The sequence below is a fragment of the Brassica napus genome, chromosome C6 (genome assembly GCF_020379485.1).
Source record: "Brassica napus cultivar Da-Ae chromosome C6, Da-Ae, whole genome shotgun sequence".
In the NCBI taxonomy this organism is placed as follows: domain Eukaryota; kingdom Viridiplantae; phylum Streptophyta; class Magnoliopsida; order Brassicales; family Brassicaceae; genus Brassica; species Brassica napus.
The window spans coordinates 18,419,624-18,441,112 of record NC_063449.1 but is presented as its reverse complement, the minus strand read 5'-3'; the positions used below and the strand labels follow the sequence as shown (position 1 = coordinate 18,441,112).

Sequence of the window (21,489 nt, the reverse complement as noted above, 5' to 3'; positions counted from 1 at the left end):
CCATGGCCTCAGGCATATCCCTGAAAAAGAGGCGAAAGATCCGGACAAAATTAATACAACAATGATATGGAATATCAAATACTGTAACGTAATAAAAATTATAAGATTTCAAAATATCACAACAAACAAACCCATAGGGTAAAGCGTAATCTGAGGAACTAGTAGCAGGAACTTTCTGATCATCAGAGTCTGAAACTGATTTTGACTCGGTCTCTCTTGTCTCACGTGTATTTTCTGAAGTAACATGGACGATTTTGTAGCGGTTCTCTACCTGCATTTTCATGTTTAATACATATCTCGATTCTAGGATCACAATGATCAAGTTTTTAATATTATGTATAGATGCTAGTTAAGGTACCATCTCTAGTTGGTTGTCAGAAACACCCAAGCCCAGGTACTCTTCCACCAGCTTCCTAAGTTCTGGCCCTAGATTATAACTCCCCTGCGATTTATCAACCACAAGAATAAGTCTTTTTTTTTTTTGAGTGAGATGATGAACAATATGGAGGAATAAGCAAACCAAGTGGCAATTATGGAAACAAAATGATTAGATAGAGAGATGGTCCTATTAACCAGGAGATAATCGCAAATCTCATCAATGTCAGCACCGTTTCCATCATTGAGTGTTCTTATAGCCTTAAGAACCTTGCCATCAAACCTTTTCCTTTCCCTTTCCCTGAAAAGAGAGAGAAAGAATCTGTCAGAAGACAATAAACAGAAATAAAAGATCAAAATTTTTAACATATAAAGATTACAAACCCAGAGGAGGAACTACTAGGGAGATCTGAAGAAGTATTTGGAGGATCTGCAGGCACTGCAACAGGTTCTTCTGACTCGGTCTCTGTTGTCTCATGTGTGTTTTCTGAAGTAACATGGACGATTTTGTAGCGGATACCATCTACCTGCATTCGCAAAGTTGTATCTTTTTAATCAAACAAAGAAAGTAGAATACGTGTCTCGGATTCTAGCATCATAATTGATCAACTTTTAATATATGTGTATAGATGCTAGTTAAATGTACCATCTCTAGTTCGTTGTGATGAACACGTTCGTTCAGCTCGACTTCCAACAGGTGTCTGTCACATTGCGCTACAGGGTAATTATCCTGAAATTTAAATGATCGTCTCATCAGATCAAAACAGCATGGAAACAAATGATCAGAGAGATTAACCTGGATATATTCGTAAATCTCATCAATGTCAGCACCGTTTCCATCATTGAGTGTTCTTATAGTAATAATAACCGTGTCATCATCACGCGCTTCCCTGAAAGAGAGAAAGAAATAATCTGTCAGAATACAATAGATGAAAGATTAGTTTTAACATAAAAGATTACAAATGTCAAACAAACCCAGAGGATGAACTACTAGGGTGATCTGAAGCAGCAGCCTCACGAACCGGGTCATCTACATGCCTGTTCCTGAAAGAAAGAAAAAGCTAAGTAAAGAGGGGAAAGAAACTATCAAAATAACAATAACATGAATCAAAGATCAATGTCACAAACTCAGAGGAACTATCGTCGTCATCGGAAGAACTATTTGCTGCACGATCCATGGCTGGCTACTGAAACAGAGAATTAGGGCTTTAAAGATCAAGAAATTTGAATCATAAGTCGATTGAATTAAACCTTCCTTGAGATTACACAACAAGATACATGTTCATAGATCTCTCAACCGAATCGATTTCAATGAGAAAGAGAAACAGAAGATGTCGTCACTCGATTTACCTTGGAAGAATAACCGATGGCTACAATCTCTATCCGCGCTTCAGAAATGCACAGTCGAAGTCGTCGGAGAAGAAGAGAGAAGGAGAAGGAACCGATTCTTTGTGTTTCCCGCTTCTCTACTTGCGAGATCGTATTTATATATAGCCTATATCCACTGAAGCTATCAATGGGCCTACGTTAAAGCCCATTAATTAAATAGTCAAACATTAATCTCACTAAAAAGTTTCTTCACCTTCGTTTGGTTCTGTGCGAAACGAAAATCGGATCGGCTTAAGCAGCTCCGATTGCTCACTCAATGGATTATGCGTCACGTATCATCAATCCTCCCAAGAAAGTAATCTGTTTCTCGATTCCATTTTCTCCCATCAATATTTTCAGTTTTGTTCAGTGTTATTTTTGATTTTCTGAACTCGGTTCATTTGAATTATATCAGCCAAGTAGTAAGAGATTTATGATCACCCTGGAATCATTTGTGATCTATGGGGTCACCGGCGTTGATTGAGATGTAATTTGAAGGATGTTTCCATCTTATTACGGCGTGAGCAAGCTTCAACAATCCGCTACTTTTCCACCACTAACTGGGCTATTATAAACAGACAAGGTAGTGTTATCCTCCTCCTCTATTGGAACATTTTTGTCCAATTTTTAGTGCTTGTGAGGCTCTCTGTCTCTGCTTGGCGCTTCAGCTTGTTATCCTCCTCCTCTATTGGAACATTTTTGTCCACTAACTGGGCTCTCTGTCCGTCACCAAGTTTCACGAGGATCAAGGATTTTGAAACCTCTTTGACTGTATAATTATGACAAGTCACAGCCTCACGTTTGGCATTCTCAAAGCAAACTATCCCTCACTATTATTCATCTGTTGACAAACTTATGGGGTAAGTATTATTAAGTTTCCAATGATGTATTTTGAGTTGTTGTCACTGGGCAAACTAGACAAAGAAGTTTTTTGTATATGCAGTCTGAGGAGTCAGCTCAATTCATTCCGAGAGGCTTCTGGTGGAAAACGGATACCTGTCAATGATCTTGTTGTTAAGGTACATCTTACTTGCATACACTTGCAAACAAGCGAACAGATCTTTTGAATAACTTGCCATCTTCAGGCGTTTCAGGCTGCGAGCTGCAATAGTTCATGGACTGATGATTACATCCGCCAGTGAGTACATCGATGACAAAATTTTGGATACCTCTCTAGCTTATCAAACATGTTAACCTTTATCTATAGGTTTCAAAACGCAGAGAGAAAATGGGCTCTATGTTCCTGTGGTGAAGGTAAACAGCACACAATTTATTTGTTTAACCCTTCACTGCTGCAAAAACTGCAGACTGCTGAATTGTATCAATATCTTGACTCCAGGACGCAGAAAGGTCTGTCTACAATTGGAGAAGAAGTTCGGTTATTGGCTCAAATGGCAAAAGAGAACAGCAGTTTACAGTCTCTAAATTGGCTTGGACCTTTTGGAATCAAGCAATTCTGTGCAGTGGTTTATCCCCCTCAAGCAGCCATTCTAGCAGTTGGATCTGGTAAGCTCTCTCTCTCTCGTTACAGAACAGAGTATGTTACTATCTTCCCAAATATCCAACAACTGATTCGTGTTATGTGTCTGAATCTTAAAAAAAAAAAGCAGCTGAAAAGAGAGTTGTCCGTGGCAACTGTGACCATCGCGTGGTAGACAGTAATTCGTCTTTCTATCATTATACATTCACAATCATTAGGAAAACTGTTTTAAATCTAAACATGCCGCTTTCTTCTTCAGGTGCCATTGGAGCTGAATGGTTGAAAACATTCAAGGGGATATATCATCGAGCACCCTGAATCTATGTTGCGCTAATCAGACAAAGAATCATACACTGACAAAACACACATTAAAGCTCATAAAGAGTCTCTGAATCTGTCATTTCTCACTTTGGATTTTTTACTTTAAATCTCTGTATTTTTTTGGGAGAGTTAAAACAGATTTTATTTCGTTAATTTAAACTCCATTATTTATTTTGTTAATTAGTAAGATAAAATCTCTTAAGACCTTAGATCGATTTGAATTGATTTTTTTTTTTTGTTTTTTTTTTTGACAATAATAATAACTAAATTAAGATAAAGGTTCTACCGACTTGGAAAGCCAGTCGGTGGAATCAACGTATTGCTATTGTTTGTATATTCAATATATTCTAGCAACATGCAAAATATCTAGACATGTTGTAAACTTAAGGATTTAGAACTGTAAGTTTCTGTATATTATTAATGAATAATTGTTTCTTTTATATAAGAGTTACAAGAGACATAAATGGAAATACAAGAATATGAAAGATTACAACTCATAAACATAAAAGAAAAGGGAAATCCTAATCATACAAGGAAAAGAAAATTGAGTTTCCTTTTCTCCTAAACCATGTAGCCGTCTCTCTCTCTAAGTCTCGCGGCCGCCGCCTCTCTCTCTAGGATTGGGCCGTCTCTCTCTAAGTGTATGGGCCGGTTATGGACCGGGCCGGTTATGGACATCCATCAATTGATTTATAACACTCCCCTTTGGATCGGGCCGGTTATGGTATGAATGTAACAAGACCACATGGCCACGAGTATGATCAAGTCTAGAACAGTTTAACCAAATATGTAGTTTCAGATTTCGATTTTAAAATAATCTAAACTAGGTCATTAGGGTTTTAGTTTAAACAAGCCAAACAATCAGATTCGAGTTTGAACAATCCTAACAATAGTTCTAGGTGATCAAATCAACCAATCAATGTTCAATTTCAAACAATCAAAATCGATTTTCAGAATTAGGGTTTTAGGGTTTCCATTTTATTAACAAGCAATTTCAATTTCAGGATGATCAAATTCAATCTCAATCAATCAATCAATCAGTTTTAATTTATCAATAGTTTTCGAATTAGGGTTTAGGGATTTCGAAAATTTGATATTAGATCAAAAGGATTTGATTTGAGACTCAAAACCTTTAAGCATCTGATTTTAATTGATCAATGGATCAATCTCGATTTTTAGGGTTTGGGGATCGAACTTATAAAGCTTCGATTTACTCGCTTAGGGATTGATCTATTATCTTATGGCTTTCATCTTAGAGATTATATTTTAGGGTTGCATTCTTTACAATCAACCAAATTCGATTCATTATGTTCTTAGAATTCGAAATACATTTAGTTTAGTTGTTTGTAGAAACCGGACCACCAAGAATGAACCTCGAGCTTAGACACGATCGGGACACGAGCTGGCTGGGACGCGAGGGGTACACAAGCTGTCTTGGACGCGAGCTGGAACGGAGTCGCAAACGGATTAGGGTTCGTCGGTATCGTCAGGTTCGGATTAGGGTTCCAAAGCAAATCGGCGCGCACTGTATCTGTGCGTGAGGGCGCGTCGGTGGTCAGATCGACAAGCGGTTTGCACTGAATGATTCTTCTCGGCCAGGGCTTCGATTTGATATCTTGATCGTTTTCTGGGTCCTCACGGTTTGGGAGAACGGTCTCTTCGAAGTTCTGAGGCAGATTCCTTTTCATTTAAGGTTTTAGGGTTTTAGCGATTTGGCTTTAGGTTCAGGGTGTTAGAGGCTATCGTGCTGATAACGTGTTGTAAACTTAAGGATTTAGAACTGTAAGTTTCTGTATATTATTAATGAATAAATGTTCCCTTTATATAATGGTTACAAGAGAGATAAATGGAAATACAAGGATATGAAAAATTAAAAATCATAAACATAAAGGAAAAGGGAAATCATAATGATACAAGGAAAAGGAAATTGAGTTTCCTTTTCTCCTGAACCATGTAGCCGTCTCTCTCTAAGTCTCGCGGTCGCCGCCTCTCTCTCTAGGGTTAGAACGTCTCTCTCTAAGTGTATGGACCGATTATGGACCGGGCCGGTTATGGACATCCATCAATTGATTTATAACAAGAGGCTTTTTGTTTTGTTTTTGGTTTTGATTTTTATGTTTAGATATTGTATTAAAATCGAAAGGTATCTAATTGCGAACTGTGAGACAAGAGAGTAAACTCAGCAGAAAAAGACATCAACGGGGAAAGGAGTGAGAGAAAGGAGATCTGAGTTTTCTCTCCGGCGTACGGCCGGCGCGTGAGCGTCCGTGCCGTCGCCGGAAACCTTTATTCCTTTTCAAAGAGGTTTCTTTTGGCCTCTTCTTCGTCGCCTCTCACCGATCGCTCTGTCTGAGCTCTGGATTGGAACCATCCTCCAACGGTGGTTTCCTCGCGTGGAGGGAAGACGCGGTCGCGTGGAGGCTCACGGCGTGAGAAGAGAGGCTTGCATGTGTCAGTGGTGATTCTGGGAGATGGAGGCTATCACAGATCCGTCGACGCCGGTTTGTTTTCCGGGAGGTGGAGGCTTCTTCAGCTTCGCCGCCGCCGGTTCTAGTTCCCGGGAAGGAGAGGCTTTCTCTGCTCCGTCTTCGCCGGTTTTGGGCTCCGGAGGGTAGGGGCTCATATAGCTCTACGCTGTCGGTTTAGGTCCCCGTTCTCTTTTGGGGTTTTTTCTTTGTCTTTACTAGTATGGATTGGGTGGAATTTGCGGTGTGGTTCTTGTCGTTAGGGTGTTGTTCGGATTTGAAGGGATGAGCGATCGGTAGACGATGAAGCTCTCCATCGATGGCGACGACGACAAGAGAAGGAAAGCATAGTTCTTGAGTCTCGGGCTTGATATGCCCAGTAGGAGCGTGGATGATTGGGATGAGCTCTCGGTTAGTCCGATGACGCTCTCCTTGACAAGCGCGACGGAGGAGAGCCATTCGACGGTAACAGCCGGGATGAGTCGAGTCGTGTTTGGGTTAAGCCGACCCGGGTTCTTGGGTTTGTGGGCCTGTCGGGGTTGGGTTTGTGGGCCTGTGGGCCAGTTTGTCTAGGGTTTGGCTGGTTTTGATAATTGGGTCGTGGGCCTTTTATCTTGTAATTTTTTGGGCTTGGTCCATTTTCTATTTTAATGAAATATTGACGGAAAAAAAAAAAAATCTAATTGCGAACTGTTCTTATGATTTTTTTATATGTTTAAGATATGCGTATTTATCTTGTTTATGCACACTAGATCTTTTCTCCGCGCTACGCGCGGATAATATATTTATATTTGTTACATTTATCATTTTTATTTGTATGTGAAATTTTTTTATTAAATTATATATAACTAATTTTAAAATTTGATTTTTTAATATATTTTAGTTTGGAGTAAGTATTTCTATTATATGTAACACAATTAATTAATAAAATATGTAAAATCAAGTCCGAGATTTTAGAGTTATGTAAAAAAAATATAATTATGTATAAAACATGAATTATCTTAGTTTAAAAGATCGGAATCTCATCTCGAATAAATTCACGAAAATAAAAAGTACTCCAATAACCTACTTAAAATATAAAACCCTCCTTTCAATAAAAACCGTACTTAATAATATATTTTTTACGTGTAATAGTTGAAAACTAACAATTGAATATCGATCTAGAATATTATTTTAATATATCTAAGGGCAAATCTCCAAAATAGCACATTTCTAAGTTTATATCACAAAATAGCACTCAAAAACTAAAATGACCAAAATAGCATTTTATCATTTGAAAATTTTAATTTTTTTATTTTTCAAAATTTGAAATCTTATCCCCAAAACCTCATTTCTCAACTCTAAACCCTAAACCCTAAACCCTAAACCCTAAACCCTAAACTCTAAACCCTAAACCCTAAACTCTAAACCCTAAACTCTAAACCCTAAACCCTAAACTCTAAACCCTAAACCCTAAACTCTAAACCCTAAACCCTAAACCCTAAATCCTAAACCCCACCCCTTTAACTCTAAACCCTAAGTTTGTGACTTTTGATAAAACATTAAGTGCTATTTTTGTGACTTTTGACCTTGAGTGCTAGTTTGGAAACAAAAACTTGATTTAGTGTTATTTTTGTCTTTTTCTCTATATCTAATGGTAAATTATTAATTGTAATAAACAAATTTTGAATTTTGTAATATTACATGAATTAGAAATCTTTAAAATCTAAAGTCTATTTTGTTACCATAATATATTTTTTATCATTTATTATTTTGACGTTACAAAATATTGCTTTAGTTTTATTTGTATATTAATTTTTAAAAATTTAGTTTCTTTTAAGTAATTTTAAAATTATCAAGAATCTAATATATTTAAAATTATTTATTTAAATATATCCAAATATGATGTCTCATTTTTATGTGTGTTTGCGTTGAGCATATTTAATTTGTAGTTTGTTTATTTAATAACACCTTGTTGCGTGCCGTTCTATGGTTTTAATAAATGTGTTGTCATTTCATTTTTATTACTACTAACATGATTTTTCAGTGATAAGTGATAATATATTTTTAACGTTATGTATTATATTTTATCGTATATTTTTTAACTCTTCATGCTGCCACTTTTTTTAGAATCATTTTAATTAGATAATAAGTTTAAAGATGTAAATAAAACTGTGTATGTTGTAAATTTAGACTTTTTAGTGTAATTAACCACTATCAATTATGGAAATTATATTATGATTTTCTTTTACTAAATCTTTTCTTCTGTGAATATTTTTTGTTTTATTTTGTATTTTTACAATTTTATTATTTTATTCTTTAATTGCAGATAATTGCTCTTTCCAATTTTTGATGCATATACTTTAAAAGTCTTTGGTTGATTTTTGTTTGTTTTCTTTCTCCAATTACAATGTACAGTTCGACCGTTTTTTTTTTTTTGGATCAAACTACTAAAATCATCAGATAGAAAAGCTTAAACTCCAAGAATGGAGTGAGTATTTATGCTAGAGAAAACTTATTTAACCACAAATATAGTGAGATATTATAATATTAGAAGGTATGGAAACTCTTCTCTGTTGTCTTACGCTAGACATAATTAAGTTGTTGTCAATTGATTTTATATTTGTGATAACTGGAAATACATTTTTATGTCTTCCTTACATCATCGTTAATTGGTTTACGGTTCGATCATTTCTAATATATACTATGAGTAACATAATATTAGATGTTGATTATCTCTTTCCAATTAGGAATGCACAGAATGAAAAAAATTCAATGTGAGACCACTTTACAATTGTATCTTCGTATCTATATAGATTTAGTTTATAGATTACTTTCATAATATTATAATATTACATCATCCTTAATTTTTTGATATGACAGCTCATGCGCGGAAATAATAAATTGTTTAATATTTATAATTTTATTATTTAAATATTTACTTTGTTTATAAGATATAAATTTTGTTATGAAAGCTAACTTATATATATGTATAAAGTGTAGGTTAAAGAATTTGAAAATAATTCAATGTTTGACTATATGACGCGTGGTCGTATATAAGGGTAACGAAGGTTATGTGGTTTGAATTACATATTTATAATTTGAGAAGAGTAATTATTAGATGTGACTCCTGTTTTTAGTAACTAATTAAATACTTAATTAAATATAATTAAATAATTAGTATTAAATAATAAATATTGTTTAGTCGGTGAGAAACATACACGACAGTGTATGGGCATATGTCGTTTTGAGCTCTTGTATAAAAGAAATTGTAGTCCTGGAATTCTGTTTTTGAGCTCTTGTATAATATAATCTGATTTTGATTTTTTTTTTAAATAAAAGAAATTGTAGTTCTTCAACTCTGTTTTTCGTTTGAAGCCGCATCAGTATTAATAGTCATCTCGTATCGGTAGTGATAGTGATGACTGTGGATCGATCATGGTGTACCAGGCATGCTGTGCAAGGATTAGCTAGCAGAGGATTGTCTTTCAGATGTGCCTCTTGTCTCTCACGAGCATCTGCAATAGCTTTGGCAAGCTCCTCTCTCTGTTGTATCAAACATGGGTTTTAACTTGCTCATCAAGAAATTTGTCTGAAAGTTTTTCTATTACAATACTGTAGGTGTCATCATATTGTTATATTCACAAGGAAGACATCAATGGAAAATGAGGAAACAAACGTACAACAACAGAAACATAATGGATAGACAACATGTGGAAAATTGAGCAACTCTCAGCTCAGAGTTGGTTAGACTTGCCGCGCCAGATTCCGATACCATCACAGGGGCAGAAACTAACTTGAGGGCTCTGATACTTATCCAAGAACTCCAGTTTTGGAAAGTATAGTTCCCTCAGCTCCCTCCACTCCACTTTTAGCCTGGGAAGGAATTTCAGACGCAAAACCTTGACACTACACTCTGTTGGCTTCTCAGGCACTGACTTCCCAAAGCCTGTAAGCTTGGTTCCTCTTTTGATGTAGAGTTTTTCCAACATACGTAGCTTACCAGGCTCAAGCAATGAGGGAAGTTCAGCATCAGGAAAACACTGCAGGTCCAGTTTCATTAACTTTTCTGGAAGGTGGCTTGGAACGGCTACCTTCTTTGGAGCCTTGTGAGGCTTTGGATATGTAACTGGGATATTAAGAGGAAGCCGTGTCATCGACCTGATGAATTATTTTACTGCTCCAGAAGTAGATTCAGCTTTGTTGTGTTCATTAATACCTCCCCACGCCACTTTCAACTTCTCCAGATTGGAGAAGTCCTGAATATCCACAAACAGCTGAGAAACAGTGAATTCACCACCTTTGTTTATAGTAATGCTTAGCTTTCTCAGCTTCTTCAAGTGCTTCAGTTCAGCCAGTAGACACAACGTCTCCACATCAGTAGCATCACTAACCACAAAACCTTTGAGAACCTCCAAGTTCTAGCCATGACAACCTCTTTGGCATCCGGTCTAACAACGTCATGGAGCTTGTTAAGGCACGGATCTCTTGCCTACAGATTAAAAAAACATAGACTAAATTAAAATTATACTATAAAATCCAAAAAAAAAGATTATATAAGTATTATCAACTAATTAAATTGACAATAGGTTAAGAGAAACACACGAATTACCTCATGCTTTCGAGAGCAGCCTTCTGCAGTTCAGGATTAGGGTATTGAACCCTCTCAACATAGAGCTCCAGGTTCTGCTTCAGTTTCAAGTCCTCTTCAGACTACAAATCACATCAGATGCCAAACATATCATATAGCAATCACTTTAGCAAGGCTTTAAAAACCAACAAACAGCTTATCAGCTAAACCCTAAATCTCTACATTAGTGCAATATCTACAGCTTAATCGCAATCTCCACTAACTCTGATTATGAACTAACTCTTGCAGCCAAGCAAAGATTCAAAGAGAATGAGAAATCGAGCTTACCAGATCTTCCTCTTTCTTATCATCCTTCTTCTTGGGATCCTTAGAAGGAACCTTGGTCGTAGCTTCATCCCGCTTCGCACCATCACCAAAGCTGTTCGGATCTGGACCTGAAGCCATCTCAATTAATTGTGGAGGATGTATTGATTAATCGTGTGGATCAGATCGTGAAATGGAAACGAAAAGGGGAAGAGCAAAGGGTTTCACGAATCATCTAGAAAATTGGGGGTTTGGAGAATTGAAAAAGGGAAACGTCGGATCTCTCCACTTTAGATCGTGAAAGGTGAAACGAAGAAGGCTAAGAGAAAAAAGAATGGGCTTCCTGGGCATTGACATTTACATTTTGTCTCAAAAAAAAAACGAAGGCCATATTTTTAATTCGTGATGATGTGTCAAAAAGGATCTCTTGATTGGTCGATTTTATTGTCTGACGTGGACGTCCTCTCTGATGCTCATATAACCCTTTTAATATAGTATAGATGTTCGTATTATATTTATTTTTCCAAATTTTACAGCCGTTTTTATTTCGGTGGCAAAAGAACAAAAACGTAAAATGTCACAAAGAGATCGAGAAAAGAAGAAGAAGCAAGAGTCTCTCTTTCCGAAGGTCACGGTCACGAATCTCGCAGGCAATCTCTCCCGATCGATCGTCCCTTGAAGAGCTTTTAAGTTTTCTGGTAATTTCCTTTTCATTTTGCTCGGAAATTTTATTTTTTCGTCTTTTTTTTCTCGATTGCTTTCTCTTGGACTTGTAGGGTTTGTTGTCATTTCGTTGTTGTTTTTTTTGTAACTGGGTCATCAATCATAATCTCCCGACATTCCTCAAAAATGTTGGGCATCCAAAGGACTCAGCTTAGTGCTTTTTAGAAACATATGTGTAATAAAGGAACCAGCTTTGTCTTTCTTACATCAGTAATGTCTGTTTGATATTGAGGTTTCTTGGTGACAGGGAATTTGTTTATTCGGCGAGAATAAATATATAATTCATTTGCCATGAATGAGAGTAAGTATGCTTCGGTGCTCTTTTTTTTTTGTCTTTTCAATTTGTCAGTATTGAATAATCATCAATCTCTTGGGAATATGTTGTGAAGCAGATTTAGAGGAAAAAAAGAAAGGCAAGTATATTCTGATCCGGGATGGTGATGAGGAGGACAATGAGTTAGGAGGACTCTTCTATAAGCCTCTTCCTTGCTTTGGTTTTGGAATGGGATGGCTCTCGTGAGTATCTCTTCTACTCACTCCACTCACTCTTCTCTTTTTGTCTTGTCTTGCTGAAAGCAGCAGATTCGTTTGACCACGACTTCTTTTAATGTTAGGTTTCTTGTTGGATTCGTCTTCCCGTTTGCGTGGTACTTTGCCACATTCCTATATCTCACAAACTATTACCGCAGAGATCCTCGGGAACGATCTGGTCTTGCTGCCTCTGCTATTGCTGTGAGTATCTCTCTCCTCCTCAGATCTCCTTTCTTTATCTTCCAATGAAAATGAAACGGTGTAATAAGAGGCTTTACCAATAATATCGCGCAGGCTCTGATATTCAGTGTTGCACTTGTGATCACTGTTCTTGTACTTGTTTTCTCGTGTCGCTAATTCTTTCTGGGGTTTCCAGAAGAAACAGCTTCAAGTCTGTTTCCAGAAGTGAAAGTATTATATTTTGATGAAGAAGAGAAGGTATACCGCTAGTCCTTTTAGACTCAAAGTTTGGTTTGTTCTTGTACATAGATTGTCAGCTTATTAAAAGTTCAAAAATGTGATACCTAACTGTTGGAAGAGATCTATATAGCTTCAGGCTTGTATGTTATTTTATTCACATTAGAGTCTTAAGCCAGACAAGAACGTACCTAGATGGTTGTCTGGTTATTTATTATCTTCCGTGTTCAAAGACCCTTTTTTTTTTTTTTGACCTTTTTAAAAATCTTCTTTCTTACTTAACCACGAGGAACAGAGAAAGAATGGAGTAAAGGAACTTTGATGATCAAGATTTGTATGTTTAATGTCTAATCATTAATATATCATAAGAATGAACCTTAGGAACATGACATCCAAAAGAGTGCAGAATGTATAAGCCTTTATGATCGACCAAAAACCAAAAATTTCTGTAATCTTGACGCTGGATCATCATTCAGTCTAATCGGTAAGTATCAAATATAGTTAAACCCTCAATACTTTCATCCCCTCCCTAAATTGTTTCGGCATTTCTTTGTTGAAAGAGAACGAAACTTGTATCAGATAATAATGTGTTCAGTTTAAAAATCATGCGGAAGAGTTTAATAGAGAAAGTATTAAATTAAGTTAAAGTTTTTGGCATGTGATTCTAACAGAATTTACTTTCTTAGATTTTTGTTCTTACTTTTAAGATTTTAACCGCAATATTCTCTTCTTTCCATTTTCTGTAAGTTTTTAACCGCAATATTCCTAATCTTACTAGACAACTATTTTTTTTTTTTAAAGTGATCAAATCAATTGTGAAAGTTCTCGGATATTTCAGTATAGGGGTATAGAATCCATTCGGACAATTTTTAGGCTTCATATTGGATTTAGATATTTAGAGTTCAGATTCGGGTAATTCAAGTCGGTTCGAATTTTTGTAATTTTCGTAAAATTACATAGTTCTTGAAAAAAAACAAATGTTCAAACCGAAAATTCATAATTTATAATTTTAGATTATGAAACAAACCTAAAAACATACATGCATTACTACCTCTGAATCCTTTTACTCAAACAAAAAAGATGTTCGAAGATGAATAACATGCTATTTCATTCTCCTCGTCGTCGATGGAGATGAGCTGAAAAAAGTAGGCTTTTGTAGTATCTATTTGATTAATTTGAATGATATATTTTGGATTAGCTTTGGAATCTGATATCGTAAATATCAGAAATTTTAACCAAAAGTACGAGAAAAAAGGAGGATGAGTAGGTTTATGTTAAGGTATACATATGTTTGGATGATTCGGGTAGTGTTTTGGATTTCCGATATATACAGGTTTGGGTATCTAAATTTTTTCAATACAAAATTCGATCGGATATTTTGCTATTTTTGTTTAGTTTTTTGTTGGGATTTTTGGGTTGGGTTCAGGTTTGAATTCGGATATGGGTTAAAATGACCCAATTAGCCCAAATAAGAAAAAACGCATTAAGTATTATAGATCATACGCTCTTCCGTACCGTATGTGATCACACACCTCTCCTCGTATACACAGCGATTTGTTGATATCGCGAGAAAAGAGGGATCAAATCAATCCGTTGTTATAATTAATTAACTAATTATTCTCCTGAGATTCATTGTTGTTGACTCGTTAATCTCTTCAACTCCCTCGGTAAACTTTACCTCTGTCTGTAAACCCTAATTCGCTCCCTTCATTCGTCTCCTCCTCTAATAAGCATTTTTCTCAGAGCTTATTGAGGTAAAATGTCATCTTCTATTTTTCTTTATGATGAAATTTTCTAGTACAAATTCGTGTGATATGGAGATTTCTGCTATGGGTCTTGTTTCTTCTGCTTTAGTTATTATGTCTTTTTTCATGTTATTTGTTCTCAAGAGTTGTGAGTATATTAGGTATTCGCAAGTTTACGTTGAGGTGATTTTGTGACCTAAATAATCTGCTGATTAGTTATGTCAATGCTTGGTTAGGGGTTATTTTAGTTATATATATATACACTTAAATAGTGTCTATCAAGGTATGGACTTAGCAGTGTGACATTATTCTCTTCAGAAGCGTGAACAGAGAGTTGGATCGCATTTATAAATCTAAACTGAGTTTCGATGCTAGTAGCAAAAATGTGAATTGTTGGCCAGTCATCATCCTGTGATATCTGAAAAATATGACATCAACTTTAATTGATTTTGTACAGTTATATATCTTTAGCCTCTTATTGAGTCGTTAGTTTTTTCCATATATCAGTTTCTTTTTGAACAGGTTAAAGAATGAATAGCCAGCCTTCATCCAATGGATATCCTCATACAAGAGTTGATAAAGAGACAGGCATGAAAAATACAGGTATGTGTATACATACGTACTTGTAGATATATACATCTATGTCTATATTCTGATTTGGCATCAACATGACGTCCTTCATTCTTTTTTTTTTCTTGTTGATGGTGGGAAAGCTGCAAGTGTGGATACCCCTTCTCGTGATCCGTTTGTATACCTCGCAACTTGTAAGATCGGACATCATGTAGAAGTTCATCTGAGAAATGGGTCGGTTTACAGTGGAATCTTTCATGCTGCTGACGTGGAGAACAACTTTGGTGAGGGCTTAACCTTTTTGTTCGATTGAGATCTGAAAAATGGATCGGTTTACAGTGGAATCTTTCACTCTTGTTTCTATTTTTTTTTCTTCACTTACAAAACCGCTTTGAAACTTTCAGGAATTATTTTGAAAATGGCAAGCTTGATTAGGGAAGGTGGTTTACGAGGGATGAAACCCCGAGCTCCTCTTGTCAGCAAGCCACCTTCGAAGATATTCATTATCCCTGCTGACCAAGTTGTGCAAGTTATAGCTAAGGTGTGTAGTGTACTCTTTTGAGTTTCTAATTGTCATGTCAATGTGTTAGGAAAGACTACTTGGTGTTTTTTACACTTTTGTCATTGGTTTTGGTGTTAGGACCTTCCTGTGTACAGCAATAACGTCTCAGCTCAATGCGAGAAACCGTCAGAGCTGTTGACAGACTCTTCTATCTCACAGTCTTATCATGTTGATTCGGAAAGAGAGCTGAAACGTTGGGTACCTGATGAAGATGTTCCAGAGTGTCCTGATCTGGAAAACCTGTTTGATGACCCTTGGAAGAGGTAGTGATGATTACCTATTCTTATAGTTCCTTTCTTTATTAGAATTTCTAGTTTGATCCAAGCCGTGGGAGATATTGTTACTGTGCTTTGATGTTTGAACCTGGTTATCCAATCTCTGTTCTTGTTGCTTTAGATTTTCCTTTATTAATAAAGAGACTTTTTTTTGTGTTAATTTCTCTCGGTTCATTTCATCCCCTTGGTCCAAAGCGGTTAACCAGCCTTGTAGTTGGACAATATGATATAAAATACGTAATTTTAAAAAAAATGTTAATATTGCTTCGTAAATTGAATATAAAAATCCATGTAACTCTATTGAAGAATTGAGACCTTCGTCCTGCAACCCGCAAGGATCCCAAGCCTAGTTGACGACACTCTTACTTGTTTGCCTGCTCGTTTCTTGTTAATTCTCTACCATGTCTTATACGTGTGATGATATCATAGGGGCTGGAATCAGTTTGAGGTCAATGAGACATTGTTTGGAGTGACGAGCACTTTTGACGAGGAACTGTACACCACAAAACTCGAGAGAGGTCCTCGTACGAGGGAGCTAGAAGAGCAGGCCGTGAGGATTGCTAGAGAGATCGAGTGTGAAAATACCCGAGATCTCCACGTAGCAGAGGTGAATTAGGGATGTTCTTTTTTTTTTTGCCATTTGTGTTTTTCGTTTCATTGTCGTACAATTTGTAATGGTTCATGCATTGCACTCATCTTACATAGGAGAGAGGGCTTCAGCTTAGTGGCAAGTTTGATATTGACGAGGAAACTAAATACTCATCGGTTTGTCCAGTCAATGAATTTGATGATTCGGGTTATGAAGAGGAAGAAGAAATTCTCTTGGATTGCCGTAATAATTTGACTTTTGGTGATTCAACAACTGCTTCTAATGGCATTAAATCTGCTTCAACTAGCAAAGATATTCCTGCTCCAGGCAGCAATGAGAGCCACCTTGCTGAGCAAGGAAACGGAAAAAGTCTAGAGTCTTCCCATCATAAAAAGGTAATTGACTTAACCTCTTTTGATGCATCTAATCTTTATTTCATTTAAATTTAATAATGCTCCATGACTTGTAACATTGTTCTGTTGCCTTGAATCTGTATCAACGCAGCCGTCCGAGGAATCAGTGTCTGGTCTTGATGGTATGTGGCTTTATAATATCTACCTATTCCCGTTACATCATAAACGTTGATACCCATAGAATTTCCAACTGAGTCTTTGAATGTAACTCAAGATACTAATGCAGCCTCTGACCCGGCTTGTGTACAATGGAGAGCTTCTGATAAGCAAAGTTCCACTGATGGAAAACTTGCCGGTCAACTGACTGACAGAGGGAAACCTGAGTGGCCTGGAACCTCCATTTCTAGAAATCCACAAAACTCTGCAGCTTCCTCAACATCAAGTCGTCCAATACCATCACCAAGCTCTTCAATTGGGTCTTATTCTTCAGAAAAGTCCACACTCAACCCAAATGCCAAGGTCTTGTGTGCCATGTACTTAGATTATTATGTTATACATTTAGAGTTGGCGTTTTTTACTGTTAGTCTTTACTATTAGTCTTTTACTAATGAGCTTTAGGGTCTGATTCAGGAATTTAAGCTTAACCCCAACGCAAAGAGTTTCAAACCATCTCCAACAGCTACAAGGCCTCAATCTCCAGCTCCGGAAGGATCATTCTATTACCCTCCTCCCGTTCCACAGATGACCGGAATACACATTGGATATGGAGTAACTCTTTTCACTCTCTTTTTCAATCTACTCTGATGATTCTCTTCTAAATCAAAGTTAAGTCTCTGTAACCTTCATTTTCTGTGAAATTGGCAGATGGGAGCAGCATTCCCTGGACAACAACCAATGGTGTATCATAATACAATGCAGCCTGGTCCAAGCCAAACATTTTATCCTCCAAATGGTCCACAGGTTTGTTGCTAATAAACTCAAATATTCTTTGTTGGAAGACGATTCTTGTATAAAGAAATTGAATTGTGGAATCACTTTTGTTTACAGTACCACCCACAACAGATGATGGTTGGTCAGCAGAGACCGGTTTTGTTCATGCCGCCGTCGCCATACCAACCGGTTTTACCATTACCCTCCATAAATTTTGACTGCTTTTTTCTTCTTTTAATAAATTGGCAAAAGAGTGAGATGTTGCTGACATCTTTGAATTTATATGCAGGAGATGCCATATAAAGGAAGAGACTCTTATTAGCGTTTGACCAAACTATGAATGGTGGTGGCACAAATGTTTCGAATAATCTTCTGATGGAATGGGGTTTCCAGCACCGAATCTTTAATTTGTTTTAATATGATACATGGTTTCATGGTCCATGAGAGAGATATTGAACACATGTGATATTGATATTAGTTTGTGTAGGACTAGATTTAGATTTAGATTTAGATTTAGATTTAGATTTGGATTCGGTTTTATCTCGCTTCTTTATTCACTTGGGTGCTTAAACTATAATTTATAGATGTATGACATTCTATGCTGGTGTCTTTTTATATATTAAAAAGAAGAAATAGGTTAGCAAACATGTTTTTTCCTCAATTATATACAACCTTTTCCAAATCAACGGTTGTAGTTCAATCTTCCATATACGTTTTAAGAGTTTTTATAAGTCAATGATTGGGGTCTGAAAGCGTAATGTTTAAATTTGGAGTTATTATGATAATGGGGTTAGTCTCTTTTTGGTTTTGTCTTTTTGGTTTCAGCGATAATCATGCCCCTTATCATATAAATCTTCTCGTAGTTTCAGAATAAGAATCCAAAGGTTATAGGGGAGATTTTGGCACTAACTTTATCGTTTTTAGTGGTTGAAAACATGTAATCAAAATAATTGATTCTACGAACATCTAGATATGTTTTATGTTAACACCTGTCACCGCTTTTGAAGCATGATAGTTACCCGTTTCTTTTCTCAATAGTTTCTTTTTATAACAAGTTTTTTACATTATTTAAAAAAAAAATTGTCAAATATGACTCACAACTTGATTTCAAACACAAAGGTAAACCCAAACTTGAATCAAATGCAAAAATAACCTAAAAGGCTATTGAAATTACGACCAGTCCCTTGTGAACAAACAAAACAAACTGATTTTTTTTTATGTTTCTAACCCCCGTAAGTCGTCCAGATGACTTACTGGAAAATCGTCTGGTCTAGTTCTACTTAGAAATAATTTAAACATTTTGTAAAAAATATTTTGATAACTGAAAAATTGAGATCATGTAATTAACATATGTTTTAAGAGATATAAATTAAGATATAACAAAATTTAATTGTTTTCAACATAGATGAGTGAAAATAGTGAGTCATGATATTCTTTGGTTTAGGTTTTGCCAACATATGTTGTAGTATTGTATGTGTTCTTAGGGTTGGATTTTGAAATACATAAATGTTTTTTGAAAACTTTAAAATTTATCTAAGTGTGTTTATTTCTGTGTATAGTAAACACTATTTAAGTATAACTACGGCTTTATAACGTGGTTAGTTAGTTAATTTGGTCAATTTGGTTTAGAGGTTAAATTTAAGGTCCGGGACGACTTACTAGGAAGTCGTCTTATGTACAATATTCAACAGACGACTTACTAGTAAGTCGTCCAAACCGGACCGAACCTTTAATTTTACAATGTACTTTTAAACCTAACCGGATTATTTACCGGCTATATATAAGGTGTTTTTTTATTCACTGTTTCGCGAAAATCAGAAAACTCTAACGCCGTTTCTCTCAAAGGCGATTTCGAAGGCGATTTCCGTCGATTCTCTCTAATCCATCGTTCTCACCGCCGGTTATATCTCCGACGTTATCACCGTCGTTCTCACCACTGTTCTCACAGTCGCTTCCTCTATTTAAGATCCGAGAGGAAATCCTAGCGCACATTCTCTCAGAGGCTTCTCGTTGAAATCCACCGCCGGTAAGTTATATCTCTTACTGTCGAGTGATTGATTGAGGAAAAGATGAACATAAAACTGGAAGTCTTAGAAGACTTATAATTAAGTCGTCTGGAAAGTCTGGAAGACTTTCCAGACGACTTAATTATAAGTCTTTCAGCTAGAAAACTTGCCAGACGACTTAATGATAAGTCTTTGATTGTTTGAGATGGTTGTCTTTGATTGTTTTGCAGGCAAAAAAATGGAGATGCCAGAATTCCCCCGTAGGATATATACATTAGGGGAAGAGCCCCCCGCAGTGCATAACATTTCGTATCATACTTGTTGGACGTTGCATGCTGCTTTAAAGAAAGCTCTTCATGATGACGAATATGAAGAGCTGAAGGAGTCGAAGTTGGGAGTTTTCATCAAGTTCCAAGAGCTAGGATTTGATTGGGCTTCAAGGCTGGTTCACTACATGCTCGGTTTCTAGCTGGACATAAAGAAGAAGTATGAGCTGTGGAGTCTCGTTGATCCACAACATGTGAGGTTTTCACTGTTAGAGTTTGAAAACCTCATTGGTCTAAAATGCGAGTACATCGAGGACCTTGAGAGACCTCACTGTGTTGTTACAAAGGAGTTGACTTCTTTTTGGGAGATGTTGGGAGTTCATGTCGAAGCTGGGCCATCTACTCAGGAGATAATAGCAGGATTTGAGAGATGCGAAGGGTGGTCTCGAGATGATCGCAAGCGGCTCGCGTACCTTGCCATCTTCACTGGATACATTGAAGGGAGAAAGTATTCAACCCCTACACGGGTTAGTCTGGCAAGGCTAGTGATGGAGGTAGAACGGTTTGAGAATTATCCATGGGGGAGACTCGCGTTTAAGGTGCTGATGGACTCTGTGAAGGGCATAGATATTTCGGGTTGTTACACTATTAATGGGTTTGCGCAAGCTCTCCAGATCTGGGTGTACACAGCCCTGCCGGAATTGGGTGCTAATTATGGTAATCCTCTACCAAACAATACGTCTCCACCGATGCTGGCTTACAAGGGTCGCAAAGGACTCAAACAGTTTAAAGAGGCTATCCTAAGTCAGGTATTTACTTCAATCTGGACGACTTCGCAGAAGACTTATAATTAAGTCGTCTGATAAGTCTTCCAACTGGACGACTTAGTAGAGGACTTATAATTAAGTCGTCTGGGAAGACTATCCACACTACTTAATTATAAGTCTTCTACTAAGTCTTCCAGCTGGAAGACTTTCCGGACGACTTAATTATAAGTCGTCTGCGAAGTTCTTTCTTTCCATCTTTCTTAATCCGTCAAATATCTAAGTTCATATCTTCTATTTACTGCAGACTAGGATGATCAACTTTGTTCAGAAGGACATTGGTCAAATGTTTCCAAAATGGGAGTTTGATGTTGAGGACAAGCCCGCGGAGAACATAATTGAACTCATGTTTGTGAAGAAACCGTGGAAGTGGACCATGGATTTCTGGGAAGTCACCGATACTTGGGTCAATACAAAGCCGACGGTTGTGAGTCCAGCGAAGAAAAAGGTAGTGAAGGAAGACAGTCCAAGACCTCGGAAGAAAGCTCGTAAAGACGCACCTGCAGAAGCTAGTGAAGAGGCAGCTGCAGAGGCTAGTGAAGATGTGACTACGACTGTTGGTGGGTTGACCAAAGAGGATATTAAGTTCAAGGACATAGCTGATGCAATGAGGGAAGGGTTTGGGACGTGCCTTAAGGAGATCAAGTATCTGTCGGAAATGGTGGAAGCTGTGGAGAAGAAGGTTGGTATCACCACAAAATGGAAAGGGACATCATCTCAAAACACTACCTCTCCACCTAAACCGACGCTCGAACCCGGGGTTAGTAACGAATCCTCTCCTAACAAAAGATTGACTAGACAAAGTCTTAAGAATAA

At 36.8% G+C, this 21,489-nt stretch overlaps 3 protein-coding genes and 1 long non-coding RNA gene across 10 annotated transcripts; 3 read left to right on the top strand and 1 right to left on the bottom strand.

Moving 5' to 3' along the window:
- Positions 1-1,923: 1,923 nt before the first annotated feature.
- LOC106431640 lies at positions 1,924-3,715 on the top strand. 4 transcript variants are annotated; one of them, XR_007325035.1, is made up of 9 exons: positions 1,924-2,059; positions 2,159-2,326; positions 2,478-2,603; positions 2,687-2,762; positions 2,829-2,881; positions 2,951-2,997; positions 3,083-3,249; positions 3,354-3,401; positions 3,483-3,715. It is a non-coding gene; the product is annotated as an uncharacterized LOC106431640 (long non-coding RNA). The 4 variants fall into 4 exon arrangements; XR_001286260.3 differs by having other exon boundaries at positions 2,159-2,603; positions 3,354-3,394; XR_001286257.3 differs by having other exon boundaries at positions 2,159-2,603.
- A 5,858-nt stretch (positions 3,716-9,573) lies between these two features.
- Positions 9,574-11,282, bottom strand: LOC106431643 (26S proteasome non-ATPase regulatory subunit 2 homolog A-like). The gene is made up of 3 exons (XM_013872448.3): positions 10,907-11,282; positions 10,601-10,701; positions 9,574-10,480 (listed from the first exon to the last, which is right to left on the bottom strand). The coding sequence occupies exons 1-3, from the start codon at positions 11,021-11,023 to the stop codon at positions 10,378-10,380; spliced, it is 321 nt and encodes a 106-aa protein (XP_013727902.1). The 5' UTR covers positions 11,024-11,282; the 3' UTR covers positions 9,574-10,377.
- Positions 11,283-11,423: 141 nt separating this feature from the next.
- LOC106431641 (60S ribosomal protein L18a-like protein) lies at positions 11,424-12,770 on the top strand. Its single transcript, XM_048760725.1, has 5 exons — positions 11,424-11,580; positions 11,853-11,906; positions 11,998-12,121; positions 12,220-12,337; positions 12,431-12,770. Exons 2-5 carry the CDS (start codon positions 11,897-11,899, stop codon positions 12,491-12,493), a joined length of 315 nt encoding a protein of 104 aa, XP_048616682.1. The 5' UTR covers positions 11,424-11,580; positions 11,853-11,896; the 3' UTR covers positions 12,494-12,770.
- Positions 12,771-14,061: 1,291 nt separating this feature from the next.
- Positions 14,062-18,224, top strand: LOC106431645 (polyadenylate-binding protein-interacting protein 3-like). 4 transcript variants are annotated; one of them, XM_022704540.2, is made up of 13 exons: positions 14,062-14,307; positions 14,821-14,901; positions 15,012-15,152; positions 15,273-15,409; positions 15,509-15,693; positions 16,135-16,312; positions 16,411-16,689; positions 16,799-16,829; positions 16,934-17,166; positions 17,278-17,415; positions 17,512-17,607; positions 17,695-17,766; positions 17,867-18,224. In XM_022704540.2, exons 2-13 carry the CDS (start codon positions 14,829-14,831, stop codon positions 17,897-17,899), a joined length of 1,596 nt encoding a protein of 531 aa, XP_022560261.1. In that variant the 5' UTR covers positions 14,062-14,307; positions 14,821-14,828; the 3' UTR covers positions 17,900-18,224. The 4 variants fall into 4 exon arrangements, with proteins under 4 accessions (XP_022560261.1, XP_022560260.1, XP_022560259.1 ...); XM_022704539.2 differs by having other exon boundaries at positions 16,922-17,166; XM_022704538.2 differs by having other exon boundaries at positions 14,063-14,307; positions 14,806-14,901; positions 16,922-17,166.
- Positions 18,225-21,489: the final 3,265 nt, after the last annotated feature.